This window comes from Orbicella franksi, chromosome 13, assembly GCF_964199315.1.
Source record: "Orbicella franksi chromosome 13, jaOrbFran1.1, whole genome shotgun sequence".
NCBI lineage: Eukaryota > Metazoa > Cnidaria > Anthozoa > Scleractinia > Merulinidae > Orbicella > Orbicella franksi.
Window position 1 is genome coordinate 5,231,936 of NC_138157.1, and position 22,303 is coordinate 5,254,238.

Here is a 22,303-nt window from a genome sequence, read left to right on the forward strand (position 1 = left end):
CAGTTTTCGTTATATGTACTTAAACTGTTTTACTTGTTTTTCCAGTTTATTAATTGTAATCGCCTGATTTTTAACATGTTTCCGCTTAGGGGGGATAGATAAACCCCAGGCTACTAATCCATAACTCATTTCCCGGAATATTGGCTTATTTAACGAGCTGCACGATCCACTCTGTCTGTCACTGACATCTAGGCGGTACCCCTGTGCTTTATACGGTTTACCCACCAGAAACATATCCTCTTGGCGTAGTAACTACCTTTTTATCAGAAAATCATTTTGTTTCTCATTTCGCTACATATTCAGGAAAGCGAAGTTACTCAACCTTATAGTTAGATCGCGCTCATCGCTCTACACCGCCCTAAAAAGGCTTAGCACCGGTCACGAAGTGAGAAATCCTCCGAAACCTTACAAATGGTATGCTTGAAATTGTACCATTCTTTTGTCCCTGAAAATGCCGTATAACACCGAGATCGTAAGTTGAAAACATTCGTTTCATGCTTCGCTGTCATAAGACGCGAACCACTATCTCACTTGGAGGATAACGTTAACCTTAGTACTAACACAAGCCAATATGTGTCTCGCAACAATAGTAGAACTTGTGATAATGATAACTGACTGATACAGGGTTTTCTTTTAGCTCACGATGAGAAACTCGACGACGCTGCTCCTCTTCTTCGTGTTAGTTATGCTAAACATGTTGATGAGCGAAACACGGCGTCGACATGGTAAACCCAGCCAAGACGAGTTAAGGGCATTCAAGAGATGTAAAGGCAAGGTGTGTGTTGCTCGAGTGTCATTCTGTATCATAATGAAAGATTGCCAACGCTGCAGACCTAGAGCCCCCGGGCAAAAGTGTGAGTGTTGTGAAGACTGTTTTAGATGCCTTGGTAATCTCTGGAGAAAATGTTGCGACTGTATTGGTCTGTGTAGCTATTTTTCACCTCCAAACGCCACGAGTAAACCCCAGGAAGTGCCAAGCACCTTCGGCGATTTGGACACGTCTTTACCAACACTGTTCGAGGCGTCGTTCCAGGCGATGAGTCATGGATCGCGTTTCCCCATAGTGTTTAAGACGAGACCGCGCCAATCTGAAACTCCTTTGTCACCTACTTCGGGGAAAAAAGGTATGTTTTGGCCGGCGTTGGAGTCGATCATTCTTTCTTTGTTTTAACATCTATCTCGGCGTGTATCTCAGTTGGCTTTTAGTTTCGGCCACATGACGGAGAGAAAGGTTAGTTGTCCCTTTTGAAGAAATGTGTGTGCGTTATATGGCCACTTAGCTCGATTTAAGACTGATTTTTTTTTTAATTGCAGTTTGTACATAGTGTGTAACGTCTTCTAGCTAACTTGGGGTAAAAGGGTGGATAAAACTATCCACCGGATAAATTGCTATCCAACGAAAACTGAATCACGCTATCCAGTGGATAGCGTTATCCTTCCTTGGAACAACCTCGGCCAGGAGATCTTTTTTTTTATTAAACTAGTAAAACCGCTGAAGTGAAACACAACAACAACAACGACGACGACCGTGGACTAATCTGACAGAAATATCTCATTCTTGTTAGTGTCAGTGACATTGACTATTGGTCAATTATTATTGAGTTAGGTCAAGAACTGGTGCACTGAAAAGTGCAGAAAACCACCGATTTAGACAGACAACCCCAGCCTGACATTTCAGTGATTTTTTTCCTTGTTTGGCGTTGGCAGATAATTGTATTTTTTTTTACTGATTTCAGTGGTCTAATCGAGGAACTAAGAATACTAATACCACTGAAGAAAACGAAAAGTTTAACTCTTCTGCAAGTGCGCGCACTTAGCTAGAATGGCGTGATCTTTACACATCCACAACATCCACTTTCTGCTTTTTTCGGTATTCGAACTCCAGAATATCGCTGCGCCGGGCTCGAGATTGAAAATTTTTATGAAGAAGAATGGAAGCCTTTAGTGCGGTGAAATGTTAAGCTAAATGCTGCAATGGCAGCAAAAATTTGTTTAGGTAGATTTCCGATTTTATTTTAGATTTCCGGTTTCCGTTTCTGAAAGAGGCGACTGCACCCGTGTCGGCAACGCCGCTCATCAAAAGGTTTACTTTTCCGTTCATTTCAATGAGTCAAGTGCGCGTTGACAGTAGTAGCATGCACGAAAAGCGATTTAGTCACTAAATACATGCAAATTGATCTAAAAATAAAGGGAAACTTTAAAAAGGCCGGAACTGTTTGAAATTGTAGGAAACAAAAAAATGATCAGGCCAACGATCGAAGAGCACTTATGATAAATTAAACATTGTTATAAAATGGATTGCAACAATACTTATGGGCCTTGTGATAACGTGATTCTGCTGTAGAGCCGACAGACTTAAATGAGTCGGAAATCCTTTTATTTGTTATAAATGTACTTAACTGACTAAAATTTCATCATTTAAGGATATTTCATCATGTTATTTTACGTTCGGTGTTCAGAAAGGCAATACATCTAAAATGGTGCAACTTAACTCCTCACGCCCCCGGTTTTCATTGGCGTAGGTTGCAAGTCAGTTAATTATCCTCTGGGGGATCCCTAACCGTCCAGTTTTGCTCTCGGTTTTTTACTTGTTGTTCACCCAACAATTCTCCTCCACCTGATCAGTTCTTCTCTTGACGATCCCTTTTTCTGTACATTTTAGGCTCTTCCAACAACAAAAGTGTCTGTAAAGTAGCTTTCCGTGATGGCTGTGTCGTTAAGGAAACCTGCATAAAGATCTGCTCTGACCTTGGATCACACAGATACCGCTGGTTCCGGAATGGCTGCTGTCAATGCATCGGACATCATTGCAGTGACTACGGGGATAAGCGACCACTCTGCAAGAAATGTCTGGCAAATTAGGATTCGATATATTCACAGTGTCGGGGTGGATTATAATATAATAAAAGTTACAGATACAATTTACAAGGGAATTTTATCGTTATCTCGGAAATCTCTCTAAAGCTTATCCCAGAGTTTCAAAATATTTCCAGTTGCAACTAATCGTTCACTCTGGAATCCAAGCAAAAATAGCAAGACAGCTACGAGAAGGATTCTGGGAACAGAATCGTTTCACCATTCTATTACCCAGGTGTCCCCCTTCGAGGGATAGAGACTTATACGTGTTAAATACGCGACGAGAATAAGATTAAAAAGCTAAGCGAGGAACTATTAAATTAAATAATTTGAAAAGTAGTCTCAGAAGAAACCATTTCACGTGAATCGCTAATTAATGGTCAGATTAGGGCCTGATTTTCGCGTTATTACAACAGACAGTTCTTCAGTCGAAACACAGCGTGCGTTATATCTTAACAAGTTCTAGTCATATGATAAAATGTAACAACTCAGTCTTGATGACCGGTCGACGGGGCAAATTAACTTATGTTTAAAGGCTGGCGGATAAGTTTCAAGTTAGTTGACCGTTAGCTCCATTATCACTCAAAAGACGAAATCGTATATATATGTATAAAATTATTTCATCTCAGTTATTTTATATATCATTTTACGCACTCTCTATTCCTTTTTGACGCAGTAAATAAAATGATTTTACCTCAGGAAACCTATTTCTTGTCCATGTGTGTATTAAAATGGTGTGGTTCAAGGTAGGATTACAGCCCACCCTCTTTCCTCCCCTAACTCCACTCTGCCCCAATCCTCTGAGTCCTCTCTGCCTTTCGGAACCGGGATGGAGTGAGGAATATTCTACGCATGCTGAGGGCAAAAAGCAGGGAACATATACTGCTGTAGAAAGTCGAAAAGCTTAAAAACGTTACGTTGTCAAAAATGCTGCCGTGGAAAGCAGCTTCAATTTTTCTAAAACTTTACGGAAAAACGGGGCGCAATAGGTCGGGACAAAAAAGGGCACTTTTTCTGCTGGTCCCAAATGGAAAAATTCTCTGAAAAAATAAAACGGAACAGTTTCCAGAATTGAAGTCCCTTTTCACTGTTTTGATGGAATGTTCTGAATAATATTTTGCACCATAAAAAGTTCCAGGCCTTTTAGCGTTTACAGCCATGCCAAATTTCTGTTTGAGAAACAATTGCTTTGTACCCTAACAAAAATTCCCACTCGGCAAAAATATCATGCAGGAAGCTTGAAAGGTTGACCAAAATTTTCGAAACCCGGAAGACCGGGAGTGCTTGCCATTTTTCAGAATGAACCGGTTGGGATGACCGTGAAATAATGGTAAGGGTTTTTCCAAAATCAGCAAACCAACCCAACGAGATGGCGCTTACCATTTGCAATTCGATTTCTCGCAATTGTTTTCGGCTGACGAGAGACTATTAGAGACTGGAAACTGGAAAATTTACCAAATGGTAAGGAAGTTTCCGCCGTGTTTCTGTTCCGAACGGAAAAAGAGGACTATCTTTAGAGGTAGGTCTACAATTTCCGAACGGATTTTCCGGAAAATTACTGTTCCATTTCACTTTCAACCGAAATTTCCGGAATATTTCGCTAAATGGTAGACCAGTGCCCATTAACCCGGGCGAGCTTGGACAAGCCCAAGTCACAGGGGTGCCTGTTCCTGGATCTAGTCTTGTGATTGGCCAATGCAGTCAAATAAACGGCGGCAATGTGAAGCGGTCCTTCTCTCGTTCGTCTCCTTCGGTGAGGTGCTGGTCTAGAATCAGCGTTCTAACCCTAAGTTTTTCTGGCTTAATGCTAGTTCTTGCTCAGTTTCTGAGCAATACGTAAAGCTCTGTCTTCACTGCACTCGTCGGGTGTGTTTTTGGGGGTAATCTTTCACACACGACACGGGGATTTGAGCTTCGAACAAGAAACCTTGGAAGAGAGTCGAACGAGCGTGGATCCAACACTGCAAAATGCACTCGCCTTTGTTGCCGGACATGATGCAAAATTTTGGGCAATGCAGCCGTGAGTAAGTTCACTTTCTGTATTCAAGGGCTTGCCCTGTGTCCTTTCTTTTGCTCTGTTCTGCGTGGTTTGAAGGCGATCAATGCATGTTTAATTGACAGCAGTGAAAAGTAAAACAAACGATTTGCCGTGCATTCCTGCTTTCGTATCGCTTCATGCGGTTACATTTGTGAAAGTAGTGAACATGGCAGTTCGCACATTTTTTAATGGTGATTTTGCACGTTTCAACCTCCCAATGTAGCTACTTGTATTGATACAGGTAAACACGGAGGGGAGGGGTGGGAGCATTATTGTAGACTGTAGAATCCCAGTACTTTTTGCTAAATGATTGGGTGAATGCCCTCTCGGGAGAAAACCAACCTACACACTTTATTTCAATCGCATTTAAAAATTAATACCAATATAAAACTGATACACTGTTAGCATTAAGCTAGTCTAGGCAGATCAGTTATTATCAGATTACTTAAGTAACAAAATAATGCATCACAAACAACTAGAGAGACAAAGAAAATAGATAATATTAACATTACTTTTTTGTAATCTGGATGTAATCTGGTGAGGAATTAATAAATAGAAGAAAAAGTATGTATACATGTGTAGTTCTTAAATGTTAAGGTGATGCCACTCAAATGCATTGCACGGTAAATCCTGCTGTGCATAATTTCTTGGGTCAATAATTGTGTACACGAGCATCTGCTCATACACAACATTGCAAGGTTTCCGTCGAGCTAATCTTGAGGTACAAGGTGGAGGCACTGTGGCCTCATGGTTAGTGCGCTCTTCTCTGGATTGAGCAATTCGAGATCGAGCCCTGACAGGGGATTTTGTGTTGTGTTCTTGGGCAAGACATTTTACTCTCACAGTGCCTCTCTCCATCTAGGTGTATGAATGGTTATTGATGAATTTAATGCAGGGGGTAGCCTTGCAATGGACTAGCATCCCATCCAGGGGGGAGTAGAAATACTCGACCTAATCACTTCATGCTACAGACACCAGGGATAAGCACTGTCCTGATGGGTCACATGGCTCGTATCCTAATCTTGACAGGGAAATCATTATTTTCCTCCTAAATAGTCCCCACAAGGTAGATACAAATTTCGGATGTACACAAAACAACTGTACTTTGTCACTGAATCAAATGACTAGAGAGTGATTTAGCAGTTGTCATGATTAGAGTGGTTTTCTATTGAGTGTTGACTTTTAAAACCAAAACCAAATTAAATACTATAATTAGACTACTCAGCCAATCTCACTGAACTGTGCTACTGTATGTAAAACCAAAATAATTGCCTGATTACATTTGACATGCTAAAGAAAGTCAGCAATTTGTGATTTTTTCCATGTACCTGTTACATACAGTAAGTTTGGCAATGAAATGAAATTCATAGCCTGAAATTTGTTGTTCAAGAAAATAACTATCCTACCCCATGGAAGGTTTTAAGTTTGAGCCCCCCTCCCCACCCCACCCAAACCCATATAAAAACTAGTTTTGCTTCCTGCATGTGCTTCATGCATGTTTCACCAATACTTAATTTCTGTGAGTGTGCAATGTCAGTCTTTTCAAATTGTTTGAGAGGCTAGGAGGTGGCAGACTTATTATCAACAAACTTATTGGCAGTATATGGCACTGAAAAAGGTTTTGATGAAGGATGTCACAAGTAACTGGCCACTGGAAGAAAGTTCTGATTCTTAGAAAAGATGGCTTCAAAAAAGTTGGGAGGCATTTGCCTCTGCCTTGTGTTCCCATAGAATATATTTTATTGTTCTCCCAAACTTCCACTTGTGTTTCTACAGTATATAACTCAATGGAAAGATGGAAAGGGGTTTCTTTTTCTGAAATGTTGTCTTGAACAGCTGAGAGATGAGATTTGACGTTAAAATCTTAAACATATGCATTGCTCTGCAGATTGTTGACTCGGTTTCAAATTTTTCTGCAAAATTGTTTACCAATCTGTGACATTACTGCTCAATACAGTTAATCTCTGATTCAAGAGAGCAACAGATGTAAATGTTAGTGAACTTGGATGTAAATGTGCATAGATGTAAATGTTAGTGAACTTGGATCTCGGAATGGTGTTAACAGGGTTATCAAAACTAGTCGACTGCTGGAAAAAATGACCATCTACTCATAGTTAATTTCTCAGAACTCTTGAGCTTTGAAAGGGCAGACAAGTGCTTTGAGACTTGGGCTACACAGAAATGTCCCTCTTCTATGACAACAAAACAAGATGCATGTCTGAACTCTGTAACATCTAATTTATTACTGTTCCCATAATTTAAATGCAATTATATACATGTACACTAACAAATGAATTATTTTTTACTCTTAAATAATGAATATATAGAAATTTAACCAGCTGAGCTTAATATAACATTTAAGGATTCTTGAAAACTTGGAAAGAAGACCTTTCATACAAAACTAACATTATTTAAATACTCTTAAGTTGTGTCCAATGCCTTGATGTTATACATGTAAAAGTAGAACTATTTTATTCAGCTAACAATGACATGCAATTATGTACATGTACACATGCAATATATTACGTTCTATGGATTATTTTTAACTCTTAAATAATTAATGTAGATATTTAACCAGCTGAGCTTACAGTAATATAACATTTAGGGATTCTTGAGAAATTACAATGAAGGCCTTTCATACAAAGTTAACATTATTTAAATATTTCTTAAGCTGTGCCTTGATGTTATAAAAGTAGAAATATTTTATTCAGCTAATAATAATAATAATAATAGCTGTATATATCTGTAGCTTACAGTTTCCAAACCTGATATTTGAAATACAAAACATTTGTTCTAAAACTTGTATGCATCTCATTTGTTGTTGAAATTTATTTGCCATCAAATTTTAACCAAATTTTTTACACCTTGGCATTATTCAAACAGCACATTCTAAAGAACATCATGATGAAAGAGAAACCATTTTTGTACTGCAAATCTCAGCCTTTACAAACTGCTACTGCTATGAATACATTGCATTATTGTATATTTTACTATTTTTTTATACAGCCCTTTTACAAATATTTCAGGCTGACAGAAAAGATCCTTGTCTCACAAAGTCTTGTATTTACCATCCAGCACCCCTCTAACTGTAAATTATTTAAAACATATATATTTAGTATATATCTTTCAGCATATGGAGAAGCCAGAGCCATTTATTGCATTGTCAAAAAGAGGATTCGGATCAGCTGTACTAAAGGCATCCAAGGTCGAGTGTCGATCGATACCTTTGATTGGTTCTTGATCGATACTCAGTTGACACTCGATCGACACTTGATCAACATTCATTGTCAGCTGAGTGTCAGCCGACTGATATGCATCGATTGAAAATTAGCTGACTGTTAACCGACTTTTGACCAAGATGTTGATGGATTGTTGATCAAGTGTCAAGGGAGGTATCAGTGGAATGCCGAGCAAGTATTGATCAAGGGTATCAATGGAGGGTATTGATTGAGGTTATCGATCAACACTCGACCTCGGATGCCTTTAGGACACATGATCCAAATTCTCTTTTTGCCATAAATGGCTCTGGCTTGCGTTTAATTGCCATTTCATAGAACAGGCACTCGCAGAAGCCTGTCAATGACCTTATCAAGACAATCACAGAAAAATAACTAACTTCTAAAAACATCGCCAGACAGAAAAAGTATGATGTTGATCTGAACAGTGAAGTGTGAAATTTTGAAAGTTTGAAAAAATACAATTTTAAATGTAAAACTTGCTGCTCACAGCAGAAACCTTTAGTCTCACCAACCTTTATATCAACATTATATTATTTACACATGACCCAATAACTCCAACAGTATTAACCATTTACGCACTGAAAGTATGGTGGACTTCACTCTTTCTGTGAGTTTTGCAAAACTCATTGATTCTTTTGCAAGCTAACTGTGTCATTTCTTCTGGTATTGTCAGTACAATCCGGAAGTAATTTGGATACTGAAAGCACTGAAATGGGAAATCAAGCAGATTAGATTAGTACATTATTGTTGCAGTTTGTTATAAACAAAACCAGTCATGAGTATCTATATCAATGCTTCTTTTCATGGGTTATCAATTCTGATTAGAAAAAGTAGATTTCTATGCATAATTGTCTGTAATCTAGTGTTGGGAGATGGTACCAAGAAAAAGGGGGGTCTTGGAATGTTTGATTTGATGTTGAAATCACAGAGTCCTCAGTGATACATGTAAGTCACGGAATTGTCATTTTTGTGTGATTCTTTCTGTCTCAGAGTCCAAAACCATTTTTAAAAACTCAAGACTGATACTTCAAGTATCAGTTTTGGATTTTTAATCAAGGGCCTTAGTGAGTCTTGGAAATAGCATTCATCACCGCTATATCTGTCAAGGGAATTCTAGGGAATTTCCCATATTTTACCTTTCCTGGCAGACAAAACACTGACTGTTCAGATATCAGTTTCTCTGTGAAATCCAAGTCATCTATAATACCATCTAGTTTGGCAATGTCAATACCAACCTTAATGAATGAAAAAACAAAACATAACAAAACAGTCAAAAAGTATTTTTTTGCATAACAAACATAGTTTCAAATTCAAAATGCTGGAAAAACCTGATGAGTTTTTTTATAAGTTGAAGGGTTCAGTGGCAAAACTTCAAGCATATGATATTGAGCTGTTTTCATTACACTCATCACAAACAATCCAATAGCATCAAAGGTCTGCAATGCATGCAGACAGCTACACTTGCTGAACTCACCATCATGTACATTGCTCCACAAGGCATTATGGGTTTGAGCTCAGGGATTCTAAGAAGTGCATCATAGCATATTTCGGCATTTTTCTGTGGAAGAAATTGAAACATGTTTTTACATAGCACACTGTACAGTCATGTATTTGTGTATTTAAATTGTGTTAGGAGTTAAACTCGAGGTTACATTAATTGTTCAGCTTTGGGCTGAAATAAGAACAAATGTACACTCAGATTGTGTGGATCACCCTTGTCTATATATTCCCTATTAATGACGAAAACTTGTGTTTAACCACATTTCCAAACACCAAGAAGAGAGTTCAAAATACCATTTTTTGACAAACTTCAAGGTATTTGGAAATGTGGTCAATCACTGTCTTGAGTGTTTGAAATATCTTCTCGATCAAAACTAAAACTATGGAGAAAATGCAGAAATAAAATCGTAACTATCTATGCTAATCTAGATCAGATATTCAAATCAATCAATTTCAATCAATCAATCAATCAATCAATACTTTATTTAACCACGCGACACCTAGGAGTGCAAGCGCTCGTTAAAACTTGTACGTGAACTCAAAATTGTATATAAAAAAAATAGGATTATATGATCTACGTAAGTATGTAATATACAATAGATGCCTAAAAATAGTTATATACAAATATATTAAGAAATGAGTTATTTAAACCTAAAATAATTACCTAGTAATCACAGACATGATTTCCTTTATTTAAACTTGATGATCAATTATTAAACGAGTTTGAGAAACTATAATTTATCGACTCCTCCCTTAAAAAATGCCTTTCCTCTTCACATAGCCGAATAGAAGTCTTCATCTTCAATTAAACAGATTGTTTCCTAAACGCTGATACCCTCCTCCCAAAGAAAATAAATAACTAAAAAATAAAACTTTTCAGTTGAAGCTTATTATCCTGGCTATGGACTAATTTTTCAATGTATCATGTTTGTAGTGGGGCAGTGCTAAAGATTATTATTAAATTAATATTCATCTCATTTCCACAAACCTGAATGACCTTCATAGAGTTTTCAAAGAAGCTTTGTGGTGTATTGGCCAAGATCTCTGGTAGAGCTCCTTGGATAAGTGTGTTTGGACCCAGGATTTGTTGTGATAGTGCAATTAGTCCAGGCCGTACCTGTTGTAAACAGAATTTATAAATACTTTTAGGGGTAAATAATGTGCCAACATTTGAAGTCAAAGTTTGGGACAACCCTCATCTCTAACCCCACAAATTAAAATTGACTGTACAATTGTAGCTATTTTGAAGAGCTTAAATATTCATGTTTTCTCTAAAATCATTCCTCCAGGTACAGAGGAAAGAAGTAGAGAGGGTCATGGTTTGTATGTAAAAATAAGGGTTTTTTCTAATACATCAACTAGAATCAGCCTATAGTATCACACTGAGGTTACAAACAGCTTGTCAAGATAAAAGAAATTAAAGTGAAACACATTTATAAACAAGACTACAGGTATGTTATCAACTCACCTCAGTTGTGAATGCTTCATTTTTGTCGTAGATAAGAACCCACCCCAGTCGCCAACCAGGCACAAGGAACCTAAAGGTAAGTAACACTGTATATATTACTATGAACACATACCGTAATTATGCACTCTATAATGTGGATCTCCTCTTCTGGAGGAAATTAGTAACTTTTGCCAGTGAAATTCCTAGTCTACATGTAGTTTGACTTTTAATCACAAAACGATCCCATCAAGAAATTGTTTTTGATTTCACTGCTTGTTTTCAATTCTTCCACACAACTCTTTTTCAAACAACAATATTTTGATAAGAAAATATTGTAAAAGATAAATGACTAACCTTTTTGAAATTGCACCACAAGTTAGGATGGGGACATTCTCTGATAACTGAGCAAGAGGGTAAAACTTGTATCCAGGGAACACCTTCATAAATAAAACAAATGATATATGAACAAAGGTATTACATGCTAAAGAAACTGTTTGACTGTGTTGGCTGGTGCTGGGGCAAGTGAAGTACTTACAGGGATAAACTTGAAGTTGATCATGATAAATTAACTGCTGTATTGAGTTTGTTGAGCTGACATTTTGAGCATGATCCCTTCATCAGAGCAAAGTCATGATGCAATTTATAAATATGCCTCCGTTGATAATATTATACAGACTATTATTATTGTAACATCACAGATGACGCATCTATGGCCAGCAGGGGTTTTATTAAGGGCCAGGCACCGCGCAAATTGACCGGCTGCGAGGATGATTTTGCCTGCCTGATTTGTCTATGTAGCGGCCGAACTTTTTCTCTTAAAGAGGATCAGTTCAAATAGTTTTGCCTGACTACATGTGAAAACCAGTTGCCACCCCGCTGAAAATGTTACTAAAAACCCCCTGAGCTAGGGCATCAACAACTCAGTTTTTTTTTTCCTTTTTTACTCACGTATAATTTGTTGTTATTGTTACTTGTACACATGAAGTTCAGGTTCTTTTTTCTATAAGAATTAACTGTGCTTCATTTAATAAATATTTGTTTTATTTAATTAATAACTTATACTCACTGCATACTCATATACTTCATCAGCAATGATAGGAATCATGTATTTTTCAGCCACTGGAAAAAAAATTGTCACTAAGTTGTTGACAGTATTTAAATAAAGAATTATACAACTGGCCACTATTACCTACTTAATTGAGTCCTTTTATCAGGGAAATTTGGCATATTTTATATTTTGTGGCGTGAGCATACTTGGCTTTAAGGTACACCCTGAGTTTAGACCATATTTCAATTGAACAGGCACATTTTCTTTGAAAAAACGATGCGCCTTAAAACCGAAAAAGTAAATAAATAAAAAAACGTTCTTGATTGTCAACTTGAAAGTACAAGAAATATAATATCACTGCTTGAATAATTTGTGATAAATAAGTAGATTTTTTTACCTTCCAGGATGGCCTCCAGATGTTCTTTGGAATAAACTGAGCCACAAGGGTTAGAAGGATTGTTCACAAGTATGGCTTTTGTTCGGTCATCAATCAGTGATTCAAGGTGATCAATATCAATCTCCCAGGATCTTTCCGGCTAAATGCAAATAATTTTCCAAAAAAAAAATTGTTAATACATACCTTGAACTATACAGTCAAGAAAGTACCTCAAAATAGACACAGAATTTTTTTCTCTGCAAACTTAATGTAAATTGCAGGCATTAAATCAGGAAATTCAGTTATCTCTCGTTTTAAGTTAATTAATCCTTTTGCCAAGAAAAAATTTGATTTCTTTCTTAGAGTCTTTGGAGCTACTGCCTAGACATTTTACTATTTTATGAAACCAGTTTTACATGTGTGCAGATTGTTTTACTGTTATGAACTTGTAGCTAAGTTTACATAATGGCTGTAGCTACATGTGTATAAGAAAAAGGTACAGGGTGTCCAAACTAGTCAGAGAATTCTGCATAGTTGCCCAAGAATTCTCCGATTTCCAATACCTAATAAACACCCTGAAGCTGTATCATTTGCAGTAATAAACTTGATTTGTGAACCTTTCCTTGTCATTGTCATTAAATAACATAAATGTTTTTTTTTATCATTTGGAGACTTGGAGAAGTTTCGGGCAGTTTTAGAAAGGGCTTGCGTACAGTGTATTTGTAGTTGCCTTGACACCTGATCATGAGTAATTTGATTTAAATTTATTATTTTCGGTGGAATCCCACCCAGAATCTTCCAGCTATAGTTTATTGGCAGAATCCCATCTTGAATTAGTAGGATTTTGCCTTTATTTGTTACATGAAAAGTGCAAGTTAAATTTTTATAACACAAATTGATTAAAGATCTATAGAAACATTTAAAAAGAAATTTAAACACTACTGAGTACATGACATTCTGGCATCATCTTGTTGCCACAGATTAAAAAAAAATTTTTAGGTCGTACAGTTTGAAAAGATCTTAGTTTAGGTGTGAAATTACTTTTTATTTACATGTAATACATAATTATCTTTCTTATGCCAAATGTACAACAGAAGAAAACAATCCTTTTGCAAAGTAGTTAGAGATCTGTTTATTTCTTACCAAGAGGTTGTAATGCCTGACTTCATGACCTCGTGAAATACTTAGTGTCTGGTAAATAGAGAAGCCTGGTTTGGGTAGAAGAACATTGTCACCAGGATTAAGGAGGACATCGAGAGCGAGCTCCAAAGCGCCAGAACATCCACATGCCAAAACAACATCCTAAGATAAAGCAGTAAATAATACATATACATTAATTCTATACTTAAATATAGTTAGTATTCGTGTAACAGTTACTTAACAAGAAACAAATAAATTAAACTAAACTAAATTACAGTGTTTGAATATCCAATCTTTACCTTGTAAGTTATTGGAGATAAGGGAAAGGAATGTTCTGCAGCAATGGCCTCACGTGCTTTGATATAACCTACAATGCAAAATAATGGCGTAAGTTAATACATTAATTATAGAAATAAAGTGGCTGATTTTTTTAGAAAAATTCCTGTTTTGAAATAGTATGTTTTGAATTAAGCCAGAAAGCTTCAATAAACTAGCTTTTACTTGTTTTAAAGAAAGTTTTAGGTCACAAGCAGTAAAAAGTAGTTAATGGAGCAATGATGTGATGATTGGGTGAAATCTTTGAATGCTTTATTATGTCAAGTGTTACAGAAGATTGTCAGGTCTTATCACAGCATAATCTGTATCATGGCACCTTTTGTAATATTGGTTACACCCATAGACAGGTCTAGCTATAAGATATACCTGGTATATAAATTGCCATAATAATGATAGGTTAGAATAACACATCAAGGTAAGCTCTCAGGAGTGCTCTCTGAAACAGGGACATTAAAATGAATAAAATAGCCTTGGACTGTGGCTACCTGTTGAAGGAGCATATCCATTATGTTTGGACTGTTTTACACACTTGACAACTGCGTCAATCATCTCAGGACAAGGTTCCAAATTTCCAAACACCGATGGGTCCCCTAAAAAAGAAAAAGATCAAGCCATCAGAATTTCACCAATCTGGCTAGAAATCCAAAATAATCAGATTCCAACTTGTTTTTGGCAAAAGTGTTACATATTAAAATTTTTAAATACAACATATTGAAAATGCACAACGTTTCCATATCGTCATGATATCACTGTCAAGTGATATGTTTAAAAATGATATTTCACTAAATGTTTGCTTGTAATGTATTAAATCACTCGCTAACTCATTCACTCATTCTCTTTGCTCCAGCGAGTGGAGCATAAGGCTACAACAATAATTAAATACCATAGTTTACATATAATATAATGAGAGCTGAGATTTATTCAGAAAAAAAAATCAAGAAGACAAACTGAACAAAAGTGGCCTAGGGTAGAAGAAACTCAGCACTTCTCTCTGCCTCTGTTTTTCAACGGAATTAATTACATGCATTGTCATGTGAACTTACCAATAGACAAAGCAATCATCTGTTTCTCAGGGTTTGGTGTTATCTTCATTCTATCTACAATAGATCTTATCGGGTTGAATGTTGTTTTGGCTGTGACAGAGGCAGGAATATGCCATCTCCTTCTCTTTGCAGTTGACATAACCTTAAAGTGAGACAAAAATATTATGAAATGTAGTGTGTAGAATGTCCTCTTTTTTAATACGAGATTTATTACTTTTTTATAATTATAATTTACGAAATAATGAAAAATATCTATTATTTTTTTAGATGCTGTAAAATCACAAACTGTGATTGCAGATTATTTGAATTTCCACTTGACTGAAAGTTACCATTTTTGGTGGAGAGAAACAACAGCCAGAAAATATGCAAAGTCTGCATACTTAGCAACTAACAACAGAGCAGATGAAAGTGTAGATCATGTTGGTAATTCCGACGTGACTAACATGTAACCTGAACCCTGTGATGGAGAGGCAGGACTGTCGTTAAGGCTGTAACACCTGTTGTGGCTGAGTATGCTTAATTTTTCCTTAATGCTACAGAAGTTGCCTGTTGTTCAGATACAATTCACCCACAAAGTAACAAGTTTGTTACAGGTGTGAACAGCAAGGCTTAACAGGTGACTCAAAACTTAATGACAGCTCTGGAGAGGTACAGTGTCTCTAGTATGATTCAATGGAAGATCTACTTTTTACACTTAAACCCCTGTGAGTTTCTTCAGTCATTGAAAGTTATTTTTTCTTTGGGTCAACTCCATGCCTTTTCAAACAAGTTTTTGTTTCCCTTGACCTTGAATTAACCCCTCTAATCTTTAATGTCATTGTTAGAGTTAAAAGATAAACATCATGAGTTCAGACCATGCCAGAACACCACTTAAATGTGACAATTCGGTCCTTTCATCACCCTAAGTCCTATAATGTAATCACCTTTTTGCTCAGGTTTGCATTTCATTACAATAATTGCATGTTAATTGTTATTCAACTGATTATTATTTTGATATTCAATGTTGACCAAGGTATTTCAACTATATATCATGGCTATTTTCAAAATGTAGGTTGCAAAATGTAAGTACAGTATTAAATTATTGAAACACCTTTGACTGAATTCCTCTTGGAAGTGAATCTTTATTTCTCGTCAATAACCTGGTTTCGTTCAGTATATCAGACTGCGATCGTGATTGCTTTTTTTGTTGCTATAGTTAATTTTAAACCACGCACTTTGTCTTTTCAAGTTAATGTATGCTAATTAAACTCATATGTCTGCCAGCAGTGATGCAACAAACACAGATGTAAACAGACATTGATCACTATAAAATGTGCTTTTAAAACTGTGTAAAACAAGATGAAATTACATGCATTGCTCATATGTCTTACGTTCTCTCGAAACGATAACCTCGTTGACAGCTCTGTTCCGCACAACTTGATAATATTATACTGTATATCGAAATTTTTCTCATCCGCCTCACGGTTGACACGTAGGATTTCATAATTTTGCATCTATTTAAAACGAGAACACACTTTAATATGGCGTTTCAAGACTGAAGGGAATCAGCAACGAACGAATGAAACCTGACCGTGGAACTAACGTAGTTAGTATTGCTGGTACAGAAACTAAGCTTGCGGGTTCATGTAATAACAATGTTGTTTATATTGTATATCGACAGAAAAAAAAAACTGTACATTCAATTTGCTCCTCTCGATTATACACATTACAAGTACAGAACAGCATTAAACTTTAACGTTACTTCGCGGGCAAACTGCACGTGAGTAAATACGTGAGTGAACATTGTACGCAAGTCTTACGTAAGCCATGACACTGCGATTAAACCACAAAGACAGTCGACAAATTTAGACGGTCCAGTGAATTTTCCTTTTTTATTTCTTGTCATACTTGTTCTACACTATTCTACTGTATAACTTGACATAGATTTTCAGGCTCGTAGAAATTTTTTCAATACCTCTAGTATGTCAAGTGTTAAACAGGGAGGGAGTAAGTTCTTATTTTTATTTTACAAGAAGTGTCGAAGGTTCGCGATTTATAGAAATTTATTCAGTTGGGAGGCGGGTAAATGACGATAACAAAATCTGTTTGTAAAGTTAAAAGGTATTAAAGTAGGGAATGGGAAATAACTTAAGCTTAATTGTCCAAACGTTATCGGCAAGTTATTGGTTAAAACTTTACTAGGTCTTACTACGTATCAATCTGATCAAGTACAATGTTTTACGGTCAGTGGAAATTAAACCACAGTAACATGGCTAGGCGGCCATGTACACATAATGTACAAAAAAATTTGAACATCACCATCATAGATTCAACTTACAAAACCGTGAACATTTCTGTCACTTCTCTTAAACTGACAAGTATGAGAGAAATGATAGAAATGTTAGCCCGCCTTCAGAACTTTCTAGTGTAGCTCAAGATCAACCAACAATCGTCTCTAAAACAAAGACGGTTTTCGCCGTGAAAATTTGTATAGACGTTAATGTTACCGAAATCAAACATTTGCAGAAGAATAGTGCTCTTTGTGAATAGCGATAAAGATTGTGGAATTTTCACGAGCGATGCGATTGACTAGGTATACTAAACGGATGCGTTTTATATAAATTTGACTTTGTTTGGCAGTCGCGGTCATCGAATCATCTGGCAAATAACCCTCAAAACTGGAATAAGGCTTAAATTATCTAGATTTAATGTGTTGAAAATAGTAATACCTACCTTGGTGTTGTATTTAAAGTGATACTGATGGCAAAATTTTGAAGAAAACCTGGGAGAATCAGCAATACACCGCTTAGCCAGCCGTCAACGTAATTGCTCTCTTCGCTGCTGAACACATGTTAAATTCATCAGGTTATATAACCACTGATGTGATTGGTCAATCAGCTGTCACACCCCCATAAACACCCCATATCCACCCAGACTATCAACCAATGAAATTAAAGAACTTAACAAAGAGGCGCTTTCGAAATTGTTTTGCGCGGTCAAATTGATAAATTTATTAAAATATTCGAAAACAATTGTTTCCTTTACTCTAATTTGAACCCTTTTTCAAGTGCCACTATGATCAAATTCTCCATACCCATTTTTTTACATTTTCGCACACAATAGGTCTTTCCTAGATTTTTTGCCAAATTTCAATCTATTACGAACTTTAGAACTCATGTCGTTTGGACCTTTATTTCCGAGAATTTACGGCCGCCATTAATTTTCCTTGTTCCAAGTCTTGGTTGAGAATTTGAGAAAATGACATCATTTTCTCAAAAGTACCACACGGGTTGAAATTATAATAACAATTAGCAGAGCAATTCGCATAAAGAATAACAAAAACTTTGGCTCATATATTCGTGCAATTTTTTACATTAATTGTTATCATAATTTCAACCCGTGCGGTATTTTTGAGAAAATGACGTCATTTTCTCAAATTTTCAACCAAGACTTGGAACAAGGAAAATTAATGGCGGCCGTAAATTCTCGGAAATTAAAGTCCAAAAACCACGAGTTTTAACGTTCGTAGAAAATTGAAATTTGGCAAGATATCTAGGAAAGACCTAATGTGTACGAAAATGTAAAGAAATGGATATCGAGAATTTCATCATAGTGGCACTTTAACGGCTCGCAATTTACAACTGATTCATTCGGACTTGTGTGTATTGGTTTGCTTTTCGCTATGATATTGCCCTCACTTGGACATAATTTTTTTTAATGTATTGAAACTTATCGAGAGTCTTTCGCGGTCTAAGAATATTGTTTTGTCGGTTATCTGAGTTATCTTTAAAAAGGAATTGTCATTTCTAAGTTTATATTTCGGTTCACTACTTCCGTCAATGTTTTTTTTTCCGTAATAAACAAATCTATGAAATCTGCATGATATTAAAACTTCCTTTTTGTGGACCGCGTCAGATATAAGGAATATTTTTGTTTTTTTTTCTAGATCAATCAAGAAAATATCGGAATTTGCTTTTCTTTAGTTTCTTCAATAAAAGTGCAGGCTTTCGTAAAATGTACATTGTTTTATATCATTACGAAATATGTTTAAAATAATCATCACATGCAATACATGTCTGAGCTGAATTTACAGATTTTGTTACTAGATTGTTTTCCTGGCCTCCAAGATGAAAACCTATAAGTTCTCAGTTAGTTTTTTCACCAAAAAAAAAACCCTTTCATTTTAAATTGTAGATCTACCTTCAAATTGGTACCCTTTGTGCTCTTTGCAGAATGTAAGCACTTTCACAACTGTAGAGGAAAGAGTGCGGCAGGCCAGTTCATTATTTTGTATTGTCCTTTCCCACACTAGTTTCCAGACATGTCAATATGTTTAATTAGCTCTATTTTCTTGTTGGTCATGCAATCCTTTTTTGTAGATTGATTCAGCGCTGACAGAAAAATCCGGGTGGTGAAAGATCAGGTCAGGGAAAACGAGCTCCACACCCGAGGGTGGAACTATCCCACTCCCCCTCGCCGCGGAGACTCAGGGGCAGCTAGTCGGGACGATGCGGTATTTTCTGGCGAAAGTTTACCACAAGAGCGGGAGAGCCCCTGGGCAATTACTCTTACCGAACCAGTTCCAGAAGCGTTCCAATTCCTTTCCGTTCTTGATGTAAATTTTCCCTCGACTTGCTGCCCCTGGGTCTCCGAGGATGTGGTGGAGCAAAAGACTGACTGAAGTAATGTTCAATTTCGTTATTTTTTTCAACAAACTTCCCATCTTCCAATTGCATTTCCCAGCTTTTATGAAAGGAAACAGAAAAAGTTCAGGCACGATTTCAGATTTAAGCTCTTAATTTCATTCTGGATCTATACTATTTTTGAAACCTTAATTTGTTACACATACTCAATCATTACGTAGTGAGTATTATCAGAAGCATATCACCTATATATGCTTCTGGTATTATACATACATTCATATAGTACTTCTTATAAGGTCGGCGCGAGCCTTCACGTTACATCGTGCTGTCATGAGTTTTGTTCTAATTAGCCACGCGGAAACAACCCTACCTGTTTAAATACGGTAATGAACAAACATTTTCAATTCAACCTGAAGATTTTTAACAACAAACTTTAATTATTGTTTACTTAAAAGGATTACTTTCCAAAAGGAAAGATTCATTTTGAGCTGATAAGAAACACGTCTTGATCTCACGAGTAACCCGGTCAGCAGATATGTCTGTCTCGGCGGTCGGTAATCCTAGGGGTTATGTTCCGGCGTGGAGTCCCGCGAGAAACAAAGCTCTTTAGGGGAGTACGTACACCCCCGGCAGATCCTCAAGTTTTTATAGGGTCCACCCAAGGTCCAACCCTTGACCTAGCCTTTAATATACCAAAGTAATCATTTTACATATCCTCCATAGTAGATGGTGCCCCTTTCATATACAGTAGAACCTCCACTAACTAACGGCCACCTCTCTGGCAACGGAGACTACTTTTTTGTGTCCAGGCGGACGGTCCGTACAGTCACTTTCCACTGTCCTCTGTCCCCAAAGTGGCCGTTGTGGAGGAGGTTCGTCTGTACCTACAATACGCTTTTACCTAGTACCCTAAAAGAAAATCCTGCAGAAATATAGTTCTATCCAAAAATAAGTCCACCAAAAACATTTCTTCCCCTCAAAATCCCCAAAACGTTAACATCAAACCCCGAAAACGGCCTCCGTGCGTCATCGTCACCAATGTACCTGTGAGAGATATTTTAGAGGACCCTTCTATAAATTCCTAAATGGTAGTTTTTCATACTCTTTTCTATACTAACCCTACCCTTGCATATACCTCCAGCGTGGAAAAGGACCCCTTCAGGACGGAGCTTCGGGACTACACCTCAAGGGTGCTTGAAGCTTGGTTTTACACTAACGCAAGCACAAGCTAGAGTCCTGGCTTACTTCACACAGCCTGACACAAGCGGCGCGCAAAGGACGCTAAATCGAATCCTGTATTTTAGTAAAGCACAACATGAGCTTGGGTTATTGATTTTAGCACCCTGCGAGTAGTATAGGAGAAACCAACTACTCACAGGGTGTCATTTTAGCTACTCCTGCAAATGTTTTACTCTGAGCTGAAATGCCGTTTCTTAACAGCAACAACAACAACAACAACAAGGTTTATTGACAATAGCGTAAAGGGCAAATCTTTAGTTACGCAATGTCATCTTTTAGGCTGAAAATATTCTTGTGAATTTATATTCTTAGATTATAGCGTATGACATATGTGTTTACTTACAAATTTTCAACGCACAAAATTATATTGTATTCAAAATCTCAGCCTCGGGTTTATTCTTGAAATCGTCTTAAAATTTCCCAAATTGCAGCCTCTTATAAAATATATTCTTGTAAAAAAGAGTGTAATACACTTCTTCATTTCTCTGTTTCGTACACCTTGAATTATGTCGCAATTTCGTGGAGATGATAGATATTACCATCTCATATCCAACAAGCGCGAGTGGAGTAATTGTTTTATTAAAAGCGCAACCAAGCCATAGAAAACTCAATTAAAGTGAAAATAAAAACGCCCCAAAAGTTACGCGTACGGTTACCATATTTGTAGAGCATGGTATAATGGTTCATATACCATGATGGCTAAGTCAATGAAAATTCTTGAATTGTATTATCCAATGATCCAGTTTTTCATACAGAGGAAACTCTCGTAAGAGGACATCCTCCGGACTCAAAAAACGCATCCGCAACTGGAGCTGCACGTTTACCAGAATGGTTCTCGTAAGCGGCGAGTAAAGGTGTAAGGGATATATGGCCGCTTATAGGCACTTACCAGCTAACACTTTGGGCGAGAGAAAATGGGAATGAAAAAAAAAAAAAAAAACCACCGTACTTGGGATTTTTTTTGTTTTATTGCCTTATGCAATGCGGCGATATAATGGCGATAGCTGTTTACAGTACTCTATACTGGAGTACTATGATTAAAGAACAACATTTGCAACAAAATGCAGTGTATCTTTCAAATTCAGGCCCAATTCATTTCGGGTGCTCACGGGGGCTTAAAAAAAGGAAAAGTCTAAATTGTGGGCCCTCAAAGTGTCCGCGGCCGCTTACGGGAATGAGTAAATACAGACTTTGTCCGGGAGTTCAAACGGGGTTTTTTGAAGGCAGTAGTTAGTAGATCTAAGTAAGCTTCGACTGTAATTGGATATAAACCTTGCGCGTAGTAGAGCTAGCTTGCGTGCAGACCCCTTCTATTTCCTTTACGTTTCGCGTGAAAAAAAGGTAACGGGCCTGCCAGGAAAAAAAAAAAATAGAAAGACGGGAACGTCATCAGGATGATCGGGCCCAGGAGCCCATGGG

At 37.0% G+C, this 22,303-nt stretch overlaps 2 protein-coding genes and 1 long non-coding RNA gene across 4 annotated transcripts in view; 2 read left to right on the forward strand and 1 right to left on the reverse strand.

The window, feature by feature from the left end:
- LOC145465901 (twisted gastrulation protein homolog 1-A-like) overlaps positions 1-4,086 on the forward strand; it is a 39,159-nt gene extending 35,073 nt beyond the window's left edge. The window contains exons 4-5 of the mRNA XM_081449664.1: positions 638-1,124; positions 2,663-4,086. Coding sequence (XP_081305790.1) covers positions 638-1,124; positions 2,663-2,862 — 687 coding nt within the window. The 3' untranslated portion in view covers positions 2,863-4,086. The remainder of the gene's footprint in view (positions 1-637; positions 1,125-2,662) is intronic.
- A 703-nt stretch (positions 4,087-4,789) lies between these two features.
- Positions 4,790-12,621, forward strand: LOC145465303 (uncharacterized). Its single transcript, XR_014041563.1, has 3 exons — positions 4,790-4,880; positions 11,133-11,177; positions 12,533-12,621. It is a non-coding gene; the product is annotated as an uncharacterized LOC145465303 (long non-coding RNA).
- Positions 4,873-18,700, reverse strand: LOC145465302 (tyrosine aminotransferase-like). Of its 2 annotated transcripts, XM_081449077.1 has the most exons (13): positions 17,736-18,700; positions 15,024-15,165; positions 14,466-14,570; positions 13,944-14,011; positions 13,648-13,806; positions 12,526-12,664; positions 12,147-12,199; positions 11,435-11,517; positions 11,102-11,171; positions 10,622-10,750; positions 9,608-9,691; positions 9,270-9,368; positions 4,873-8,839 (listed from the first exon to the last, which is right to left on the reverse strand). In XM_081449077.1, the coding sequence occupies exons 2-13, from the start codon at positions 15,160-15,162 to the stop codon at positions 8,705-8,707; spliced, it is 1,263 nt and encodes a 420-aa protein (XP_081305203.1). In that variant the 5' UTR covers positions 15,163-15,165; positions 17,736-18,700; the 3' UTR covers positions 4,873-8,704. The 2 variants fall into 2 exon arrangements, with proteins under 2 accessions (XP_081305203.1, XP_081305204.1); XM_081449078.1 differs by lacking the exon at positions 17,736-18,700 and having other exon boundaries at positions 15,024-15,272.
- Positions 18,701-22,303: the final 3,603 nt, after the last annotated feature.

Excerpts from the sequence above, each read along its gene's own strand:
- LOC145465302 (XM_081449077.1), bottom strand. The coding sequence starts at position 15,162 with ATGTCAACTGCAAAGAGAAGGAGATGGCATATTCCTGCCTCTGTCACA. Across the intron at positions 14,012-14,465 it reads TGGATATGCTCCTTCAACAG|GTTATATCAAAGCACGTGAG; the intron begins GTAGCCACAGTC and ends TTTGCATTGTAG. Across the intron at positions 12,665-13,647 it reads TCAGGCATTACAACCTCTTG|CCGGAAAGATCCTGGGAGAT; the intron begins GTAAGAAATAAA and ends ATTTGCATTTAG.